The sequence below is a fragment of the Carcharodon carcharias genome, chromosome 11, assembly GCF_017639515.1.
Source record: "Carcharodon carcharias isolate sCarCar2 chromosome 11, sCarCar2.pri, whole genome shotgun sequence".
Lineage (NCBI taxonomy): Eukaryota > Metazoa > Chordata > Chondrichthyes > Lamniformes > Lamnidae > Carcharodon > Carcharodon carcharias.
The window spans coordinates 57,802,132-57,824,799 of NC_054477.1; the positions used below are offsets into that span (position 1 = coordinate 57,802,132).

A 22,668-nucleotide genomic window follows, 5' to 3' on the forward strand; every position below is an offset into this window, starting at 1 on the left:
CCCCCGGCAGACTTCTCAACTAGTACATCAAGGAAAGGGAGTTAATTTAACTGCTCCATTTCAAAGATGAATTTGAGTGCAGATTGGAACCCATTAAGAAATGCAAGGAAATTATTACGTGCAGCTGCGGATTTAAATATAGCAAATGTATCATCCACGTATCGGAAATATGCAAGGGGTAGAAGGTTAGGTGCCATTGCATCGAAGATACGTTTCTCATGGAACCTAACAAAGATGTTTGCAAGAGCTGGGCCTAGAGGGGATCCCATGGCAACACCATCTATTGGGCATACATGGTGTCATTAAAACTGGACTCAACTGCGTGAGTTGCCGAGTTCATAAGATCAATGAATACTGATTCACGCAATGGTAGTTGCAGCACAAATATCTATGGCTTCCTTAAGTGGAACATTGGTGAATAGGCTAGCAACGTCAAATGAGCACATGGACACAGCATTGCTATTGATATGCAAATTATGTATGGTCTTCGCAAATGTGAAGGAATCCTTCACTGTGTATCTGGAAAATTTGCTCAACACTGACTTAATGGGCTGCATCCTGCGCTCAAATTCACCTTTGAAATGAAGCAGTCAAATGAATTCCCTTTCCTTGATGCGCTCGTCGGGAAATCTGTCAGGGGGTTCTCTACCATGGCCTTACTGCAAGCCTGCCTTCACTGGTCAATACACGCATTGGGATTTTTACAGTTCCACGCACTATAAGGTTAGCCTTAACGGCAACCTCGTAAATAGGGCCCAAGCCATTTGCTCACCATGCAAGCTTGATGAAAAGCTTCATCAAAAAATTCTCCTTTTTCAGCAATACTCAAATTCTGTACTACCAAACAACTATTTATATATAATAATACTCCATCCCCCTTGCAATAAAGGCCAACATCCATTTGCCCTCCTAATTATTTGCTATATCTGTATACTAGCATTTTGTAATTCATGTACAAGGTAACTCAGATCTTTGTGTACCACAACATTCTGCAGTCATTCTCCATTTAAATAATATTCTGCTTTTCTGTTCCTCCCGCCAAAGTGGTCAACCTCACATTTTACCACATTAAACTCCATCTGCCACATTTTTGCCCACTCACTTAACCTATCTATATTCCTTCGCAAACTTTTAGCCATCTCCTCACAACTTGCCTTCCTATCCAACTTGGTATGGTCAGCAAATTTGGCTACAGTACACTTGGTCCCTTCATCCAAGTCATTAATATGGATTGTAAATAATTGAGGTCCCAGTCTGATCCCACAGTTACAGTTTGGCAACTTGAAAATGACCTATTTATCCTGGCTCTCTCTGCTTCCTGTTAGTTAGCCAATCTTCCATCCATGTTAATATATTACCCCCAACACCATGGGCCTTATTTTGTGCAGTAACCTTTTATGTGGACCTTATTGAATGCCTTTTAGAAACCCTAGATCTACTGGCTCCCCTTTACCCACTTGACTTGCTATGTCCTCAAAGAACTCTAATAAATTTGTCAAACATGATTTGCCTTTCACAAAAGCATGTTTACTCTGCCTGATTGTATTATAATTTTCTAAATGTCCTGCTGCTACCTTAATAATGGCTTCTAGCATTTTCCCAATGACAGATGTTAGGTGAACTGGCCCCTGCTTCCTGTCTCCCTCCTTTCTTGAATATAGATGTTACATTTAAGCTTTTCCAATCTGGAGAATTGTGAAATTATTCACTTTGGTAGAATAGAAAAGCAGAGTATTTTTTAAAAGAGAGACTAGTGAATGCTGACATTCAGAGGGATTTGGGTATCCTTGTACATGAATTATAGAAAGGTAACATGCAAGTATAGCAAGCAATTAGATAGGTAAATGGTATGTTAACTGTTGCTGCAAGAGGGCTGGAGTATAAGGGTAAGGAAGTCTTGCTGCAGAATGTACATTAATTTGTGGGATGTATGTGTTGTTAATCAAGGCCAGTGTTTAGAACCCATCCCTAACTGCCATTGAGAATGTTGGTAAGCTGCCATCTTGAACCATTGCAGTTAAAGTGGTGTAGGTACACAGACCCACCGTGCTGTCAGGGTGGACATTCCAGGATTTTATCCCAGTGACAGTGAAGCCATGTGATATAGTTCCAAATTAGGATGTTGTGTGACTTGGAGAGGAACTAGAAGATGGGGTTCCCATATGTCTGCTGCCCTTGTTCTTCTAGGCAGTAGAAGTCACAGATTTGGCCTGTGCAGTCAAAGGAGCCTCAGTCAGTTGGTATAGTGCATCTTGTGAATCCTTAAGTTGGCCAATGATAGTACCAATTAAGTGGGTTGATTTTGTCCTGGATGGTGTCGAGCTTCTTGAGTATTGTTGGAGCTGCGTTCATCCAGGTGGGTGGACGGTATTTTTTTTTATTAGTTCATGGGATGTGGGCGTCGCTGGCTGGGCCAGCATTTATTGTCCCCATTGCCCTTATTCAGATGGGCATTTAAGAGCCAACCACATTGCTGTGGGTCTGGAGTCACATGTAGCCAGACCAAGTAGGGACAGCAGATTTTCTTCTCTAAAGGACATTGGTGAACCAGCTGGATTTTTGCAACAATCAACAATGGCTTCATGGTTATCATCAGACTTTTAATTTCAGATTTTTATTGAATTCAAATTTTGCCATCAGCCACGGTGGGATCCGAACCTGTGCCCCCAGAGCATTCCCCTGGATCTTTGGAGTACCAGTCCAATGACAATACCATTATGTCACTGCCTCCCCATTGCACTCCTGACTTGTGCCTTGTAGATGGTGGGCAGGCTTTGACGAATCAGGAAATAACTTACTGCAGAATTCCCAGCTTTAACCAACTATTGTAGCCTCTACTAATATGATTAGTCCAGTTAAGTTTCTGATCAATGATAACTCCCAAGATGTTGATGGGGGATTCAGCGATGGTAATGCCATTGAATGTTATGGGACGATAGTTAGATTCTCTCTTGTTGGAGGCGGTCACTGCCTGGCACTTGTGTGGCACCGATGTTATATGCCACTTAGCAGCCCAAGCCTGGGTGTTGTCCAGGTCTTGCTGCATGTAAGACATGCATAAATTGCTTCAGTATCTCAGGAGATGCAAATGGTGAACACTGTACAATCATCAGCAAACATCTCTACTTACGAACTTATAATAGAGATAAATCATTGATGAAGTTGTGTGCACCTAATATGCTACTCTGAGGAACTTCTGCAGCAATGTCCTGGGACTGAGATAATCAGCCTCCAACAACCAAAACCATCTTCCTTTGTGCTATTTACAACTCCAACCAGTGGAGAAGTTTCTGCCTGATTCCCATTGACTTCAATTTTCTTAAGACTTCTGGATGCTACACTTGGTCAAATGCTGCCTTGATATGAAAGGCAGTCACTCTCATTTCACCTCTGGAATTCAGCTCTTTTGTCCATGTTTGGACTGTGGTGGTAATGAGTTCTGGAGCCAAGTGGCCCTTGCGGAACCCAAACTTGAGCATTGACAAGCAGGCTATTGGTGAGTTGGTGCCAATTGATAACACTCTCAATCACTGCCCGCCATCATTTTGCTGATGATTGAGCAGACCAATGGGGTGGTAATTGGTCAGATTAGATTTGTCTTGCTTTTTGTGGTCAGAACATGGCTGGGGAATTTTCCACATTGTTGGGTAGATGCCAGTGTTGTAACTGTACTGGAACAGCTTGGCTAAGAGCATAAGTCTTCAGTACTACAGCCAGGATGTTGTCAGGGCCTGTAGCCTTTGCTGTATCCAGCGCCTTCAGCCATTTCTTGATATCATGTGGAGTGAATCAAAGTGAATGAAGACTGCCATCTGTGATGCTGGGGATCTCAGGAGGAAGCTGAAATGGATCATTGATTCTGCACTTCTGACTGAAGATCGTTGCAAATACTTCAGCCTTGTCTTTTGCACTGACATAATGGGCTCCCTCATCATTGAGAATGGGGGTGTTTGTGGAGTCTGCTCCTCCAGTTAGTTATAGAATCATAGATTATAGAATGTTTACAGCATAAAAGGAGACCATTCAGCCCATTGTGTCTATGCCAGCTCTCTTGAAGTGCAGGAGTTCTTTAATTGTCCATTTCCATTCATAATTGGATGATTTGATGGTAATAGTGTGAGGGATATGCTGGGCCGTAAATTTACTATTTGTGATTGAGTACAATTCTGCTGCTGCTAATGGCCCACAGTGCCTCATGGGTGCCCAGTTTTGAGCTGCCATCCTATTTAGCATGGTGGTAGTGCCACATAACACAACAGAACATGATCTCCATGTGATATTGGCACTTCGCTCCTACCAATACTGCCATGAACAAATGTATCTGTAACAAATAGATTAGGTTTTTCCTGCTTGTTGATTCTGTTACCGCCTGCTACAGGCCCAGTCTGCCAAATATGCCCTTCAGGATGAGGCCAGCTCTGCTGGTAGTGGTGCTACTGAGCCACTCTTGGTAATGGACATTGAAGACCTTGATCCAAAGCATGCTCGGTGCCCTTGCTACCCTTAATGCTTCTTCCAAGTGTTGTTCAGTATGGAGGAGAACTGATTCATCAGCTGAGGGAGGGTGCTTGGTGGTAATCATGAGGAATTTCCTTGCCAATGCTTGGCATGATGCATCGAATCTTCTTGGGGTCTGGAGTCAATGTTGAGGTCTCCTACTCCCTTCCCATGGTGGATCTATCTTGATGTTGATAAAGGAGTCTGGGACATTGGCTATGAGGTATGATTCGGTGAGTATGACAGTGTTAGACTATTGTTTGACTCATCTGTAGGACAGCTCTTCTAATTTTGGTGCAAGTGCCTAGAGGACAACTTTGCAGGGTCAACTGAGCAGGGGGGATGCCTTTGTTCTTTCCATTGCCTGGATCGATATCAGGTGGTCCATCCAGTTGCATTCTTATTTAACTCTCTGTAACAGTTTGATACAACTGAGTGGCTTGCCAAGCCCTATCAAAGGGCACATTGCTCTTGGTCTGGAGTCACATGTAAGTCAAACCAGGTCAGGTTGACAGATTTCCTTCCTTGAAGGACATTAGTGAGCCAGATGGGTTTTTACTACAATCTGGTAGTTGTGTGATCATTAATGATACCAGCTTTTTATTTCTAATTTATTTATTAATTGAATTTAAATACCCCCCCTCAGCGGCCAGTGTGAGATTTAAACTCATGTCCCAGGATTAGTCGTCCAGTAACATTATCACTTTGCCTCCATTCCCCTAAGTAATTACACTGTTAAGCACTTACTTTAAACATTAGTATCAAAGCTTAGTGGCTTAGAATTTATGCATTGCTTAGCATTAGCCTTTTATATTAAAGCACAACTTAATTCATACATTAAATATCCCAATGCTATCTTAACTAACATAAGAAATGGGAATGATTATAAAACACAACTATTTTTGATCACAGAAGTATTTAGAGGGAAGTCATTGGCCTATCTTGTTCCAGTTTCAATTTCCCTTAACGAAACAAATTCACTGTGTAAATAAATTACTAATTTACTTTGCTCCAACTATGTTTCAATATGCCTTACGTCCGTGAGAACCCCCATTGCTGGTAGCGAATTGTATGTCGTCTTCCTGTTTTTATCTTTCAGCCTCGGTGATGGGTGTTCTTATCCAACTCGCCTGGTCAGTCAAGATCCAGAACAACCCAACACAATTAACCACGTTGAACCTGCCAAAAAGTATGTTTACTATCTTTATTTATAAATATCTATTAATTTAATATTCCCTTTAGTCAACTCTGTTTGCTGCCTATTGAATTATTTTTCATGAGCAAAATGTTCAAGCAAAATTAGAATTGATAAAGCAAAATGTAATAGACAAGCTTCCAAGTGCAGCATTTAGACTGAACAAATACTTGTTATAATAGAAAATTGATCAACCCATCTTTCATATCCAGTATAACTGAAGATTGAGGAGTGCACCAATGACTCTTCCATCCATTTGGTTTTCATTTCTCCCTGTACTGGTGATAAAAATATCAGTTTTGAAACTGTTCCAGTTTCATTATTAAAATATGTTTGCCACCTTCTACACCTATTTGAATCTGACATATTTCTTACAGCACTTCATGTATAGATGATACTTAACCTTCTCTAATCCTCAGTGAAGGATGATGTGATTATTAGAAACTAATAATGTGTCGCTACTACCAAGATATAAACTTTATACCCGCCTCCCTAGGCACCATGATACACAAGTATGTGGCCAATAGGGACAAAAGCTTGGACACCCCTGCTTGATGCATTGTTACAAATTCAGCATTACTTTGTTTTATAATCAATGCCCCTATTAAGGCAAGAATCCAATTTTGTTTTCTCTGTACTCTCACTTATAAAGATCTATATATCTGCACAAACAAATCTCATCTTCTCCACTCTGCCCTGAGCCAGGCAAGTCAGCGTTCCTCAGACTCAAAACCCATTGCATTAGGTCTCTGTACCCATTGGGTTGCCTGGCACTTCTACATTGATTGAAATTATGTAACTTCCAATCAATCGCCTTTATCTCCAACTCCTTTTTTCACTTTCTTTGTTTTTATTTTGAACCTAATTAGGTTTGGGTCACTTATTTGTCCTGTTAGTCACCCATAGTTACAACTTTTTACTGCTACACCTCTGAACTGCTAATAAACCTTATCCTGATTTCTTTTCTACTATTCTGTGATCTGTAATGTACTCCCAATGTGGCAACAAATCGCTTATTATTCCTTTAGGTAGCCTAGGAAGACTAAGCACCATGATTAATTAAAAGCTGCAGTCATGTGTTCCACTGCCCCTGCACTAGTTGTGATATTCCTGAAAATGTTTTAGCAAAAATATTTAGTTCCCATTCTTTTCCCCACTGAAAGCAAAGTTACATCCAAGGTCCCTCCATTCTCCATTTGTGCCTCTGGTTCACCAACTTATATGAACACCACAGATCTGACTATTCATATTCCTTGGTATTCATTTTCTTTCTATCTTTTCTTGTTATTTGCTTCATTACCCTTTTTCAACCACATCTGTGCTCTCTGTGTTTTAAGATTTGCCTCAGTAGTTCGAGTACTGCTAACCCATTTCATCTTTCTCCAAGGACATTGATGATGTTATAAAAGCATTCCAATCTGACAACTGAATATGGTTAGAAACATAATCCTTTTACTGTTTTCAGTTAATTCTTTGATAGGTGCATTGGGGTGAACTTTAACCTCCAAAATAGGGTGAGTCAAGGTCAGATCAGATGTTAAAATTTTAAAAATCTGAACCCCAGCTGGAACCTGTTTCCAACCTGCCCACTTCTGTGTTTAACTGAGATAGAGACTGGGCTGGTTCCTGTCAGATGTGTTGACAATTTAAATATTGTAGTAAGGCTGGCAGCCTCTGATGTAACTGACTTTGCAGATTTAACAATGGTTTCCTGAATTTTCCAGGCCTTGGGAAATCTGGCAACTGAGGGAAGACGAGGACAGCTTGGGGGAAAAGGGGTGTTTTTACAGCTCTGCTTGTGGAGCAGGGGTGCTTCCTCTGACCTCTCCTCCCCTCTCACCCAGCATCCAACCTAAAGATCCCCAAGCTTAGGGGTCAGAGCTATCTGTCCTATGGCCTGTTGTAGAGTTCTCCCTCAGTCATGCTGACTCCCTGGCGGGGAACCTGTCAAGGAGAAAAGACACAATGTAGAACTAAAACACCACAGCATGCAGGAAAACCTGCTTCCCTTTCCCTAACTCTGGCCCTGCCCCTGTTAATATTCAGGTAGTTGAGTTTAAGCAGGAGATATACAGGGAGATTAACTCAGTTATCACAATTTTCCTCTGGGTTTGAAGTATAACCTTTGTCCTCAAAACCTTACAACTGCACTTCCAAAATCCTAAAGGCCTAGCCTTTGGCCCGCCATTCACCACAAGTTTCCTGCAATTACTGATTTACTCAACCACAAACTCAGTTCCACCTTGGATTCCTTGGTACCCAATAAAACCTCTCTCACCCTGACAATTTATCCTAGAATGGCCCTCATCCCTAGTCTCAAGTCCAAGGTATCCAGACTTGAAAGCCCATGGCGATCAACTGGTTTAGCCATCCATCATTAGATCTGACTGGACCTCACAAAACACAATTTGGGTTCTGCTCTAAACAGCTAACTATTCCAGGATCATCCAGGAATGCAAAGAGAACCTCCACTTCTTTTATGTACTGCAAACCATTTTCTTAAATCCCTCTTACCTGTTTCCACCACTCTCACCTCCAAGAAGCACAAGGAGCGCATAGACTTCCTTGTCACTAAGATCAAGGGCTATTGATCAGTTGCCTCTGTTGTGACCCTACCTTCCACTAAGCAACTCAACCAAACTTCTTCTAAAGTTCTCCTGCCCTAGCCCTGAAAATGTGACTTTCCCTAATTTCTCTCATCTCCCCTCATACCCTCTCCAAGCTCATCTGTTATCATCCACTTGCTCCCTTGACCCTGTTCCTAATAAACTGTTGACCATCAAATTTCCCCTCTTGGCCCCCATGTTAGCCAATATTGCTAATGGTGCCCTCTTTTCAGGTGTTGTCCCTCTCTCCTTTAAATTTGCTGTCATTATCCTTGTCCTCAGGAATCCAATCCTTTTTCCCATGAAGCTTGCAAACTACTGCTGCATCTCCAACCTCTCTTTTGCCTCAAGTCATTGAACATGTTGTTGCCTCCCAATTCTGTACCCATCTTTCCTGGAACTCCATAGGCAGAACATTGCGCTAGTCACGCGGGCACGCCTTCAACCTGAACAAGCATAAAATGACACGCGATGACAGCGGGTGAGCATCCTGACGTCATCACGTGATATTTCAGTCAGCAGGCGCACGCGGGAGTCGGCAGCATGTCTGCCAACAATTAACAGGCCTATTAAGACCATTAAGGTTGTAATTAATGAAATTTTTCGCTGCCCATCCAACCTTATGTGGATATTTTGCGAAACCTCATCCACGGGCGGGATGAGGTTTCATTTAATGATGATTTTTAAAAAAAATAAATAAATTTTTTTCAAACTAATTTCTAATATATTTCTGCTCATGTGACAGTCACATGAGGGGACATGTTATTAATATTTTTAAATTCTTTATTTTTTTAAATTCTTCAGCTGCCTTAGGCAGCTCTGTGGCTCAGAGAGCTTTTACTGCATGCGCCCCCAACCATGCGCACACTTTCATGCTCGCACCCCTCTCGCTCCCACCTCGGCAGCACTGAACACTGCAGCACGCGTTTCACGCTGGCTGGCCGTTAATTGGCCAGCCAGTGTGAAATCCATGACAGAGCCCAATCGTGGGCGGCGATTGGCTTTGCGACCTCTCCCGGGCCTGCCTGCTGCGCCCACCTGATGAGGGCAAAATTCTGCCCCAAGTTTCAATCCCTCCAAATACCCCTGCCACAATACCAACAAGACTCCTATCAAAATCACAAATGATATCCTAGGTAACTATCAAAGGCAAACTATCTCTCCTCTTCATCCTCAACCTGCCTACAGCATTTGACACAGTTGACTACACCAAGCTCCTTGGAAGCCTCTCCACTGTTGTCCAGCTGGGTGGGACTGCTCTCAAATGGTTCCATTCTTATCTATCTACTCATATCCAGAGTATCACTTGCAGTGGCTTTTTTTCCTGCTCCTACACCGTTATCTCTGGTTTTCCCCAAGGATCTTTCCTTGGTCCCCTTCTATTTCTCATCAACATGCTACATCTGTGACATCATTCAAAGGCACTGTATGTACACTGATGAAACCCAGCTGTAGCTCACCGCCATCTCTGTCAACTCCTCCACTCTTACCAAATTATCAGAATGCTTAACCAATATCCAATACTGGATGAGCAGAAATTTCCTCCAAATAAATGTTGGAAAGACTGAAGGTATTATTTTCAGTGCCCTCTCCAAACTCTATTCCCTAGCAACCAACTCCATCCCTCTTCCTACAACTGTCTGAGACTAAACCACAATGTTTGCAACCTTAGTGCCAAATTTGACCCCAATATAAGCTTTCAACCACATATTTGCACCTCTGTAACATGGTCCGACTTCACTCCTGCCTCAGCTTCTCTGCTGCTGAAATCCTCATTTATGTCTTTGTTACCTCTAGACTTTACCATTCAGACACATTTCTGGCTGGTATCCCACCTTCCACCCTCCTTAATTTTGAGATTATCCAAAACTCTGCTGCCTGTGTCTTAACTCGCACCAAGTGCAGCTCATCTATTACAATTGTGCTTGCTGACCTATCCTCCTGGTCAAGCAGCAGTGTCTTGATTTTAAAATTCTGTGTGCGTGAGTGAGTCTAGCCTAAATATTTTAAATGGCGATGTTCCCCACTGACTCTGCCTGGCCAGCAGCCATTTCATACTTGAATGAGCATAAATTGGCTGCAGGCAGGACTTCTGCCCTTCATTCAGGAGGAAGTCCCGCCTTAGGGAGCTGCCAACCGAGTATACGTGTGTGTGTGTGTTTGTGTGTGTATATGTGTGTGGCTGAGACTGGGACTGAGCCAGGCACACAGACACCCTTCCCCCGCCCCCTCCCCATAAACCTATCCACAAAGCAGGCAGGGAGAGGAGGAAACCCTAGGCTGAAAGGCAACCTGCTTCTGACTCCCACTTTTGTATGAATTCTGCCAAGGCCAGCTACGAGTGTGCACCATCAGAGGCGAACGTAAGGTCAGTTTTAGTTAAACCCAAATCCTTCGCTCGGCCCCAATCCCCACTCCCTTCCCTGGTGATCAGGACTTGTGACTGAGTCTGTCTGTCTCTCGCTCTGCTTCTTAAGCAAAAAGGCAAAACATTTTTTATTAGTTGGCTCTGCTGATTGGGACTTTTTAATGGTCATTCTTATTAATTTTTTAAGTAATCAGTTTATTGCTTTGGCATTGATTTTTTTTTGAAGTTCATGTTTAAGGTCATGCCAAACTTTATAGAAAGAATTTTCCTGCCGTCTGGGTGCAGGAGCGGGTGTGTGCAGGCATGCCTCCAATCGGCATCCCCAATTGGGGGTGCGCTACCATTTTATTTGTGACGTCTGCCAGGAAGCACTATGCGCTCCCTGTGCGGGCGGGGCGGGATTCCCTAAGCACATTGAAATGAATTGAAATGATGCAGGGTGATGTCAGGAGTTCTGCCCGACGTCATCCCACGTCATTTTACACATTGGCGAGAGGGCCCACCGACCTCAATATCCTGGCCTGTTTCTGAAATTTGCTCATTGGCCTCTTAAGTGAGAAAAAAATTTAAATGTAGCCCCTCATGCGAAAAGGCTGGACAACCCTGCTGTATGAACTCTGTATTCCTCCAACTCTGGCTTCTTGTGCATTACCCAATTCCTTCATTCCGCTATTGGTGACCATGCCTTCAGCCATCTAGCTTAAGCTCCAGAATTTATTTTCTAAACCTTTTCATCTCACTCTCCTTTGATACGTACCTTAAAGACTACATCATGTGCACTCCTGTCTCCTTCTTTGGCTTGGTGTCAGTTTTTGCCTGATTACAACCCTGTGAAGTGCCAGGAGTTCAGTGCAAAAATTGAGGCTCGCACTCCAATGCAGTACTGAGGAAATGGTGCACTATCAAGCGTGCCATCCTTCGGATAAAATGTTAAACTGAAATGCTATTTGCTCCCTCAGGTAGATGTATAAGTCCATGCCACAATTTCGAAGAGCTGGTGTCCTGGCCAATATTTATTCCTCAATCAGCATCACAAAAGCAGATTATCTGGGCAATAGCACATTACTGGTTGTGGGAGCTTGCTCTGCTTGAATTGGCTGCCATGTTTCCTACATTACAACAGTGATGACACTTCAAAAGTATTCAGCTGTAAAGTGCTTTCAGATGTCTGGTGATTGTGAAAGGCACTATCTAAATGTGAATCTTTTTCTTTGTTTTTTTGGGAGTGTTTTACTATACTGAAAGTTCTGTATTGATGCAAGTTGTTGTAATTGATATAGTTCTTTTTCACAGTATTGCAGATGGACAGTCACTTCCTCCTAGACCACTGAGTGAATCTCAAAATCGATTGTTAGGAGGGACTGATCAGCACTGGATAGATGAGGAATCAGATGAAGAAAGTTCCAAAGGGGGTAATATATTCCACAATATTATGATTGTTGGCTATATAGAGCGATAAAGAATACATTTGTCTTGAATTAAGACATTTTACTTAGTCAGGAAGTCTTGAAAATAATCTCATAAACGTACATACTCTCCATTATTTTAATACGTTTACTTTTAAAATTCTCATCTTTGTTTTCAAATCCGTCCATGGACTGGTCCCTCCTATCTCTAATTGCCTTCAGCCCTGCAAACCTCCAAGACATTTGCACTCTTCTAGTTCCAGCCTTTTAAGCATCCTTGATTTGGATTGCTCCCACCATTGGTGGCCATACCTTAGGCTGCCTCAACCCTAAACTCTGGAATTCCCTCCCTAAATCTCTCCAGCTCTCTACATTGCTTTCCTCTTTTAAGACACTCCTTAAAGCCTATTTCTTTGCCCAAGCTTTTGATCATCTGCCCTAATATCTCCTTATGTAGCTCAGTGTCATATTTTGTTTTATAATTCCTCTGGGAAGTGCTGTAGGACATTTTATTACATTAAAGACGCTATCTAAATTGTTGTTTTCTGCTATTTTCTATTGTCAAGCCAGTTTTCAATTCAACTGGCTAAATAGTCTTTAATTCTTACCTACCTGTGGTCTTCTTTAAAAGTATCACATGTAGCTTTATTAAATACTTTCAGAAAACCACTTGAAATTATATGGACCAGATGCCCTGATCCACTAAATTCATTTCCACCTTAGAATTCCAGATTTACTATGTTTCAATTGTTTCTTCTAAAGCCATGTTGACTACTACTGGTTGTCCTGAGTTCTTTCATAAAGAATGATAATTAGACTTGCCCTGACTTATTTAAATGTGGTGACGCTTAGCACTTCAAATTGAAAGTGCAAGCATATAACGTTGCATTGAGATACAGAAAGAGAAATAAAGAGAGAAAGGAAGATTGGATTGAGATACAAATAAAAGAAACACAAAGGAAATGTTTTTTAAAAGTTAACTTAAAATTTTATATTTATAAAATTTACAGTAACAACAAAAGCTTGAAGGATTGAGACTTCACACTTGTAATAGATAATTTCAACGAGGTTGATTGATAGTAACACTTATCACGCTGTCAAAAAAGTACTTAGACTTAACTTTCTGTGGCAAACATAAATTCAAATCTACTGTGTAAATAGAACAACTTCATAGCGTTGAAGGCATTTGAATGATAAGCCAGAAAGTGAGATGGTTTTTTTCACAAAGCATCTCGGACAACAACTTTTGTACTTATATAAAAATAAAAACAAAAAAACTGCAGATGCTGGAAATCCAAAACAAAAACAGAATTACCTGGAAAAACTCAGCAGGTCTGGCAGCATTGGCGGAGAAGAAAAGAGTTGACGTTTCGAGTCCTCCTGACCCTTCGACAGAACTTTTGTACTTGCATGTTTAACCCACACATCCGCCCTCACCTGAAATTGCTATACAGCTTGCGCGTAAATAACAGTGATTATTTTGACAGCAAATTATGCCCTATTGTGTCTGCCTCTGAGAAGGTGCAGGCTGCCTGGTAAGTAGTAAGCTACTTATGAAGTTTGCACCATCAGGAACACTGCTGCCGGCCCTGATCCCTGATTTCTAGGCACTTGCCTTAAAATACATGTCCCTCTCCAGCCCTGATCTCCTGAGGCCAGTGATTTTTCCTTCCTCCCCAAAATCCCATCCATCCTCTGAGGCCACTGATCCACCTCCCCTCTGCCTGATTGTGACAATCCACCACCCCATCCCAAATTCTGAAATCTGCAATATTTCACTTACCTGAGGGCTGCTCTGACACTATCAGGTCTTTATACCTTTTTCCCACAATTCTGGCCGTAAAATAACTAGCTCTGAGACTCAGTACCTGGAGTTCCTCAGGCATCTTTGTGCGTGGGACAGCTTTGCCCAAAAATGTACGCTCCCAAATTTCTAAACCTAAATATTTTACCTTAAAAAGTTTCCAAATGAGAAAAACGTTCTAAAGCTCAAAATGTTAATTTTATTGCTTATACCTCTCTAACATTTTCAGTTCCAAATCAAAATGCTGCAGTTTCAATAGAAGAGGAATCTACAAAACATTCAACATAAGGTAAAAATAATAAAAGTACAACTAGTTTTAACTGTAATAAGATCATATTGGAAGCATTGCAATTTATAATTTCTGTTGCATTCGGCATGATCACATGACCTCATGTTTGTAAAGTTATGTACAAGATTTGCTTTGATATTTTTGCAGGATATATCTTCATACTGAAGTTAATTTTTATGCTTCATGTACTACAGATAAGGTCAAGATATCAGTATGACAAATCTCTGGAGATTCTTTTTTAAGACATGGTCATTTTTTTTCCTCTTCCTGTCCCAGTACTGAAATCCCTAACCTTAGCACAATAAAGAAACAAAAATGAAACTATATGCAACCAATCCTCAACACCTTATGGGGGGGAAAAGATGAAAGGGGAAAGTGGTATCTAATTCTGTGTGAAGTACCTCAAATATAGGAATACCTTGTTTTAAGTATAGATATGTTCCTGGAAACCACGACATTAATCAAAACTACATATTCAAAGCTATTTTTCCCATTTAAGTGTATGTAATATGAGGAGATGCATTTCCAACCCAAGTTTTTCAACCTAAATTAAAAGAATGTAAATAAATCTTTTACATTTCCAGTGATGAGGCAAAGAGCCAAAGAAAACAGGTTTTGTTTTCCCTGATTGCTCTATAACGAGGCATAATCCCTTCCCTGTTCACTTTCTGGTTGGCCTCGGCCCTGCTTCTGTGGTGCCAATTATCGCTTTCCAAGTGATGGTAGTGCTGGAAGCCATAGAGTGCTTCAGTGAGTCCTGGGAGATACAAAAGGCAGTGGGTGGTGATCAGTGTTGGGGCCAACAGGCTCCTGGTTAATCTCTCGTGGGGCTCTGCTTTCCAACCCAAGACGCATAAGTGAGAGTACAACTGATTATGGGCTGCCGCTCCATGCAGCAATGCTGCTGCCATAGAAAATGCAGAGCTCAAGGAGGAAGAAGCTGAATGTCAGCCACAACATGACACTCAATCTGACAGCAAGCGAGTAGCCACCGTAAAAACCAATGGTACAGTTCCAAGGTTAGGGTGGGGTGTGGCCGGGAGAACCAGAACCTAAACCAAAAGTTCCAGAGAATGGTGAAACAACCCTTTCATTGTTTCACCCAGGTGGTAACTATGCAGGCATTTACGAAAAATCTTTTGCACCCAGTTCCCAGCTTTTTAATATTGGGCTACATAGTTCATATAAGAAATAAATGAATAGTAATTTGTTAACTGTTTAATAAAGAAACTACGCTATTCAAAACTACTTTGAACAGAGTATGAGTGTTGATGAATTCCCTTCAAATGATTTGTTCCTGTTAAACCACTGTGAATGTTCTTCCGTTTAGATGTTTCTGGTACATGATGTTGAGACTGCAATGCCGCTCACTTCTGTGGAAGAGGAAACTGTTAGAAGCTGGATTCTGATGACATATGAACAGCTTGTGTATCAGATTTTTTGTGCTTATGAAAAGACATTCACAGTAATTGTTGGGAAAGGCAATAAATTAAAATCAAAATCGATTGTTGCCTTAAATAATAACTTTATATGAAGGACCCACAGACACTCTGGTAGTCAATACAGATGTAACCAGGGTCCTAGATTACCAAGCCACTAGTCTTCTCTATGTCTGTATGAACAGATCACAAGACTATGATAATCTGTATCCTACAACACAATAGTCTTACAGTAGGTAGTCTGCGGTTATGATTTGAAATATCCAATCACAAAGCTATATTTTCCTTATTTAATTGGATGTCTAGGTGCAAGTATCCAGTCAGATGACTTGATTTTAACCTTTACTTAACTGCCAGGTTATAGTGTTATAGGATATAAAAGGCACTGAAGGAAGTTATAAGTATATTAACGTTTTTTAAATAAGCAATATATATATAAGATGTACAACATATATGAGGGATGCAAGGGACTAAACTGTATAATAGTTTAATTGTATTTTAAAATAACTGAAGCCTGTAAGCTGTAACATAAAATCAATTGCTGATGCAGGTCTGTATTTTAATCAAGCAAAAGCCAATAATCTTGAGGGGAAGTGTGCTATTACTTCTCTAAATTTATGCAAGAAATTTTGAAAAACAGACTTTCTGCACTAATGTTTCATGTCCTTGTATGTATATTGTTAATCAGAGCTGCTGTTTACCAAAGAGCAGTTACTGTTTATTAAACACTTTATTTATTGTAGGCTCCAAATGAACAATGGTTTACAAATGCTATAAGGGTTTAGGTTTTCCTTTTTTATTTGTGGTCAAGATTATTAGCTATCTTGTTTGCGAGCTGTCAATTTTTTTACATGCCCTAATGGTTTTTATTTTGCATAGTAGCAGTCATTTACATTCAGTAAACGACATATAGTAGCCACCAATTGATCGAGACATAAATCAAAAATGGTTTGGGAAGGGGATGCTGATTGATTAAAAATGTATTATAGTAGACTATATACTTGGTGATTCAACATTTCAGTGTCTTGAACAGTTGATGTAAGCACTGCTATGTACAATATATGAATACTCTATCCTTTTTTTAAATTGAAAAAGTTGCAATTGACATGCAACCAAACAAAACTGTATTAGAAATGAGTGCACCTGGTGAGATTGGAGGGGAAAGAGATTCTGATTCAGAGCTGAGATGCTGGATCCCTTAATTGATTTGTAGCTTGCCTCAAGGGTTGTCTTGTTACTGTGCTTACCCTGAATTATTAGTTGTGGTATGTGAATTGGAAAGTTCATCAAGGTGTATCACTCAATCATGTAGTGCATCCTCAGTATACATGTTATGCTGTGTGTAGTCCAACTTGGTTTCCATTACTAAGGTAAGTTGAATGTATTTTACAGCCATTGTAATGTATGTTCTCACAATTTCAGCGTTGGAATATTTAAGCTTCAACTTATTTATCAGGGCTCTGATGCATTCTTCAGACAAAAACATGCTTGTTACTAAAGTGACATTTTTAATATGGTAATTATTACCATTGTGTATAAGATCTGTGACATAAGCATTAAGTGGAAAAATCTTATGCAATCATGAAAGTTGTGACAGTATTAAGCTAACAAATAGGTTTATCCCAGAAAAAAATCCAAATTGATTATCCAAATAAGAATGTCAAGATTGTTTGAATATAGTTTAAAATAAATTGAAATATAAACAAGTGGTTTGCACTTTTTCATATCATTGTCGGCTTCTTTTCTCCCCCATCTTTTGTGCTTATAGACAATTAAAATTTGTCTATGAAATTTATCCTGAGGACAGCCATGTTTCTGTAACATTTTCTTTATTAATAATTGAAACCAATGTAAACAAATTAGTGTCAGTGGACAAGGATGAATGACATTTTACTTAGCATATTATGCAAACATTTAAGCTGTATGTTTTATTTTTCCTCCAAAGGATAGCCAAATTAAAGTTAGCACGTATATCGCATGCAGAATGTGCATGTCTTGCACCCTTTTCTGTCATTTCTAGACTATTGCTAAATTGGCTACTATTTCTTACTTTCTTCAGTCAACCCTGTCGATAAATGCAAAGGATGAATAAAAGCCAAAAGTGACTTTAAAAACTACACGGATCTTGTTATTTACTTGTGAATGATACATGATAACTGTGCTATGGACATGCATTTGAATTTGCTTGTACATTTATATTATAGCATATGCATACAAACATACAAAATATGAGCAGAAGTAGGCCATTTGGCCCCTTGAGCCTGCTCTGCCTTTCAATAAGATAATGGCTGATCTGTTTGTGTTTTGAATTCCACATTGCCATCTATCCTGGATAACCTTTGATTCCCTTGCTGAACAAGAATCTATCTACTTCTGCGTTAAAAATATTCAATGACCCTGCCTCCATCACCTTTTGAGGCAGGGAGTTCCAAAGTGTCTCAATCCTCAAAGAAAAAATTTCTCCACATCTCTGTCCTAAAAGGCGAGTACTCCCTAGTTCTGAACTCACCCACGTCCAACTTGTCAAGACCGTTTAGGATCTTAAATACTTCAATCAAATCACCCCCAATCTTCTAAATTCTAGTAGAAACAAGCTCAGTCTGTCTACCCATTCCTTATAAGACAGCCCGCTCATTCCAGATATCCTCCTTTGAACCACCTCCACCGCATTTCCACCCTTCCTTAAATAAGGAGACCAAAACTGCACACAGTATCCAAGATGTGGTCTCACCAATGCCTTGTATAACTGAAACATAACATCCTTACTTTTATGTTCAATTCCTCTCGTAATAAAGGATAGTATTCCATTAGCCTTCTTAATTATTTGCTGTACCTGCCTACTTCTGGTGACTCGTGAACTAGAACATCTAGATCCCTCTGCATCTTGGAATTCTGCAGTCGTTCTCCATTTAAGTAATACTTTTTTATTCTTCCTGCCAAAGTGAACAACTTCTCATTTTCCCACATTATACTTCATCTGCCAAATTTTTGCCCGCTTACTCAACATATCTATATCTGTCTGCAACTTCATGTTATCTTCACAACATACTTTACTACGGATCTTTGTGTCATCTGCAAATTTGGCTACCATGCCTTCGCTCCCCTCATCCAAATCATTGATAAAAATCGTAAAAAGTTGAGGCCCCAGCACAGAACCCTGCGGGACTCCACTTTCACATCCTGCCAATCAGAAAAAGACCAATTTATGCATTCTCTCTGTTCTTTGCCAGCCAGCCAATCTTCTATCCACACAAATTTTTCCCCCTACACCTTGAGCTTTTATTTTCCACAGTAATCTTTGACGTGGCACCTTATCAAGTGCCTTCTGGAAATCCAATACAGTACGTCCACAGGCTCCCCTTTATCTACAGTGCTTGTTACCCCTTCAAAGAACTCCAATACATTTGTTAAACATAATTCCAAAACCATGCTAACTCTTCCCAATTACCTTGAGTTTTTCAAAGTGCCCAGTTATAACCTCCTTAATGATTGATTCTAACACCTTCTTCACAGAAGACATCAAGCTAACTGGCTTATAGTTTTCTGTTTTCTGCCTCCCTCCCTCCTTGAATAGAGGGGTTATATTTGCTACATTCCAGTCTGATGGAACCTTTCCAGAATCTTAACAAATTTTGGAAAATTAACACCAATGCACTTACTACCTCGTTAGCCACCTCTTTTAAGACACTAGGATGAAGTCCATAAAGACCTGGACACTTGTCAGCCTACAGTTCTGTCAGTTTGCTCAGTACCATTTCCCTAGTGACTGTAATTTCACCAAGTTCCTCTCTCCATTCCACCTCCTGATTTACAGCTGTTACTGGAATATTTTTGTATCCTCTATAGTGAAGACAGAAGCAAAATATTTGTTGATTTCATCTTCCATTTCTTTATTATCCACTATTAACTCCCCATTATCACTCTCTAGAGGACCGACACTCACTTTACTTACTCTTTTCCTTTTTAAATATCACCCATGCCATCTCTTCTGATACCATTGTGCTCCCACCCTACCGGCTCACTTAGCCCTCTCTCATTCTCACCATTCCCTCCTACCACGCTCACCCTCATTTCATTCCCCAGGAAGCAGTTATCGACTTCACATTCAACTGGACATCCCCCACCCCCCTTACTCCTTCCTCCCCCTGGACTCCTTCCAAACTCCTTCCTTTACACCTTCCTCCCCCCACCCTTACCTACTGCTCAGTTGCCACATACTCCCCTATTACATCCTCCTCCCTCTGTTCTCCCTCGCCCCCTCCCAACCTCACCCCCTGACACCTTCATTGCCACCTGACACTGTTGTTCCACCCCCCTCCCAACCTCACACCACCAACACCTACCCCCCCCCCCCCCCACTGTACACCTTCCTGTCCCAGTCAAATCTAGACCTTCCTCTCCATCCCTCGATGAATATCTGTAGTAGACCATGGCCAAGACACTGATGTCCCGAAGCAGACTCCAGACATCGATGGTGACCTTCCACCTTCCATGAGCTGCTTCGCGGTGGAGCCATGTCCATCAGAATCCACCCAGCATGCAATGCACTTGTTCCTCCAGGGTCCAGTAGCTTTTGCTCTTCAGATGTCTGCAATGTGAGCAAGGGCCTAACAGTAAGTCCAGACTTTGCATGTCACACTTGTCAAGACTTTTCTGGGCTGGTCTCTTTTCCTGCTGACATTGTTTGGCGGGGGTGGGGGTGGATATGATTCCGGCAAGCAAGGCTTATAATTAGGTGCAGATGTATTCAAATGACGTCCCTGACATGCAGCAGCAGGAAAGGTGTGGCCCGGACGATTGCAAACTGGTTTCACAAAGTCATGAACCCAATTTTTGGCCATCCCACCATATTGTCTGCTCATGCCTGTCATGATGCCAAACACCAACGAGGATGGAAAATTCCAGCCTAAGGTTAAAATACTAGTCTTAGACCTACTCTTCTCCCTTTCAAACTGGATGTAAAATTCAATCATTGTGGTCGCTGCTGTCTAGTGTCTAATCCTGCAGTCACATTTCTAATGGCTGTCGGACCATATTTATTTATTTCAATGTGTGCTACCAATTAATTTACTTTGTTATGAATGCTGCGCGCTTTCAGATACAGTGCCTTTAGTTTTGTGTTTCTGTTATCTTTGTCACATCTAGTCTTGACTGTTGGTATATTCTTAGGTTTCTTTCTCTCTGTCCCTTCCTGCCATTCTCTGACCTTCATTTCCCATATTATTTTGCTCTCCTGCTCTTATTTGCTACATCCACCCAAGCTTGATCCCTCGCCCTCCTCGTTTAATATAAAGCCTTCTCTACCTCCCTAGTTATGTGGCTCATGAGAACACTGGTCCCAGCACGGTTCAGGTGTAGACCATCGCAACGGTATAGTCCCCACTTTCCCCAGTAATGGTGCCAGTGCCCCACAAACTGGAATCTACTTCTTCCACACCAGTCTTTGAGCCACGCATTCATTTCCCTAAACTTATTTGCCCTATGCCAATTTGCACATGGCTCAGGTAATAATCCAGAGATTATTACCTTTGAGGTTCTGCTTCTTAATTTGGTGCTCAGCTCTTCATACTGATAATGCAGAACTTCATTCCTTTTCCTGCCTATGTCATTGGTACCTACACGGACCACAACGACTGGATCCTCCCTCTCCCATTGCAAATTTCTCTCCAGCCCTGAGTAAATATCCCAAACCCAGGCAGGCAACACAGCCGTCGGGACTCTCGCTCTTTGCAGCAGAGAACAGTGTCAATTCCCCTCACTATACTGTCCGCTACTACCACTACATTTCTTTTTGTTCCCCCTGTTTGGATGGCTTCCTGTACCGTGTTACCATGGCCAGTCTGCTCGTCCAATCTGCAGACCTCTCTTTCGTCCACAGAGGTAGTAAGCACCTTGTACCTGTTTGACAATTGCAAAGTCTGAAGCTCCTCCACTAATGTGCTTGGCCCCTTTACATGCCTTGCTCATGGTCACATCCTCCTGTCTCTCACTGCTGACCAAAACAGACAACTCTATCCTAAGAGCTGTGACCGTCTTCTGGAACAAAATGTCCAGGTACTTCTCCTCCTACCTTATGTTGCGCAGTGTCTGCAGTTCAGCTTCTAGATCAATAATCCTGATCCAGAATTCCTGTAGTTGCTTACACTTTCTGCAGCCATGTTTGTCCTGGGCTAACTTGATGTCCAAAAGTCCCACATTCCACAGCTGAAACATAACACCTTAATTAACTTTCAGGCATTTATTTTAATTATTTTATTTTATTTTGTTATTCTTATTTATACTTAATTTTTATTTTTATTTATTTTAATTGATAAATCCTCCTCCTCCCTATAAGCTTTAATATTGCTATTACAAAAACCTTACCATGTAGAAAAACTTAGTTACCAATAAATAGTACCGGTATTCAGAAGATAAGCAAGCAAAGCAAGTGAAATACTCAGCAACTAATCACTTACCTTGTTCCTTATGACATCACACTTGATTTTCTCCAAACTTGGTCAGTCCACTGAGACCCCACACCACCAGCAACAGCTCTCTTTGAACTCCCAGCTCCTCTCGTGCTCTTTTTGAACTCCCAGCTCCTCTCGCGCTCTTTTTCAATACCCTCATAATTTTGGATGAGAGCACAATAAATATTTTATGTGGGCAAGTGACAGAACTCCCATAATTCAGTGTTTGCCATTTTGAGTCGAATGATTGTAAAAGTACAAATGGAGCACAGTGGTTATCATAATGAATAAAATGTTAATTTAGCAGGAACAGATTTTGTAATCATTAACCTATCCCTGTTAATCAATATTGACTTCCACTCCCCTGCCCTTTTGCCACAAATTGAAAATTCTTATCCCTGTATTCAAATACCGACATGGCTTCACTCCATCCTATCTCTGTAGCCTTCTTTGACCAGCTCCCAGAACTTTGTTTGTTTGGTGCTAGCCCCTTATATTCTCTATCTCTCTACTTTCTATCCTCTTTAAAAGCCACTTTGACCAAGGTTTTTGCCATCCCTCCTGAACATTCCTCTTTGGCTCAACGTCTGTTTTCCTTTGGGCCTCTGTGGTGCA

At 41.1% G+C, this 22,668-nt stretch overlaps 1 protein-coding gene across 2 annotated transcripts in view; it reads left to right on the forward strand.

The window, feature by feature from the left end:
• LOC121284037 (palmitoyltransferase ZDHHC20-B-like) overlaps nucleotides 1-17,721 on the forward strand; it is a 123,607-nt gene extending 105,886 nt beyond the window's left edge. For both annotated transcript variants that reach the window (XM_041198998.1, XM_041198999.1), the window contains exons 10-13: nucleotides 5,597-5,686; nucleotides 11,960-12,078; nucleotides 14,106-14,165; nucleotides 15,496-17,721. In XM_041198998.1, the coding sequence (XP_041054932.1) occupies nucleotides 5,597-5,686; nucleotides 11,960-12,078; nucleotides 14,106-14,164 (268 nt within the window). In that variant the 3' untranslated portion in view covers nucleotide 14,165; nucleotides 15,496-17,721. The remainder of the gene's footprint in view (nucleotides 1-5,596; nucleotides 5,687-11,959; nucleotides 12,079-14,105; nucleotides 14,166-15,495) is intronic.
• Nucleotides 17,722-22,668: the final 4,947 nt, after the last annotated feature.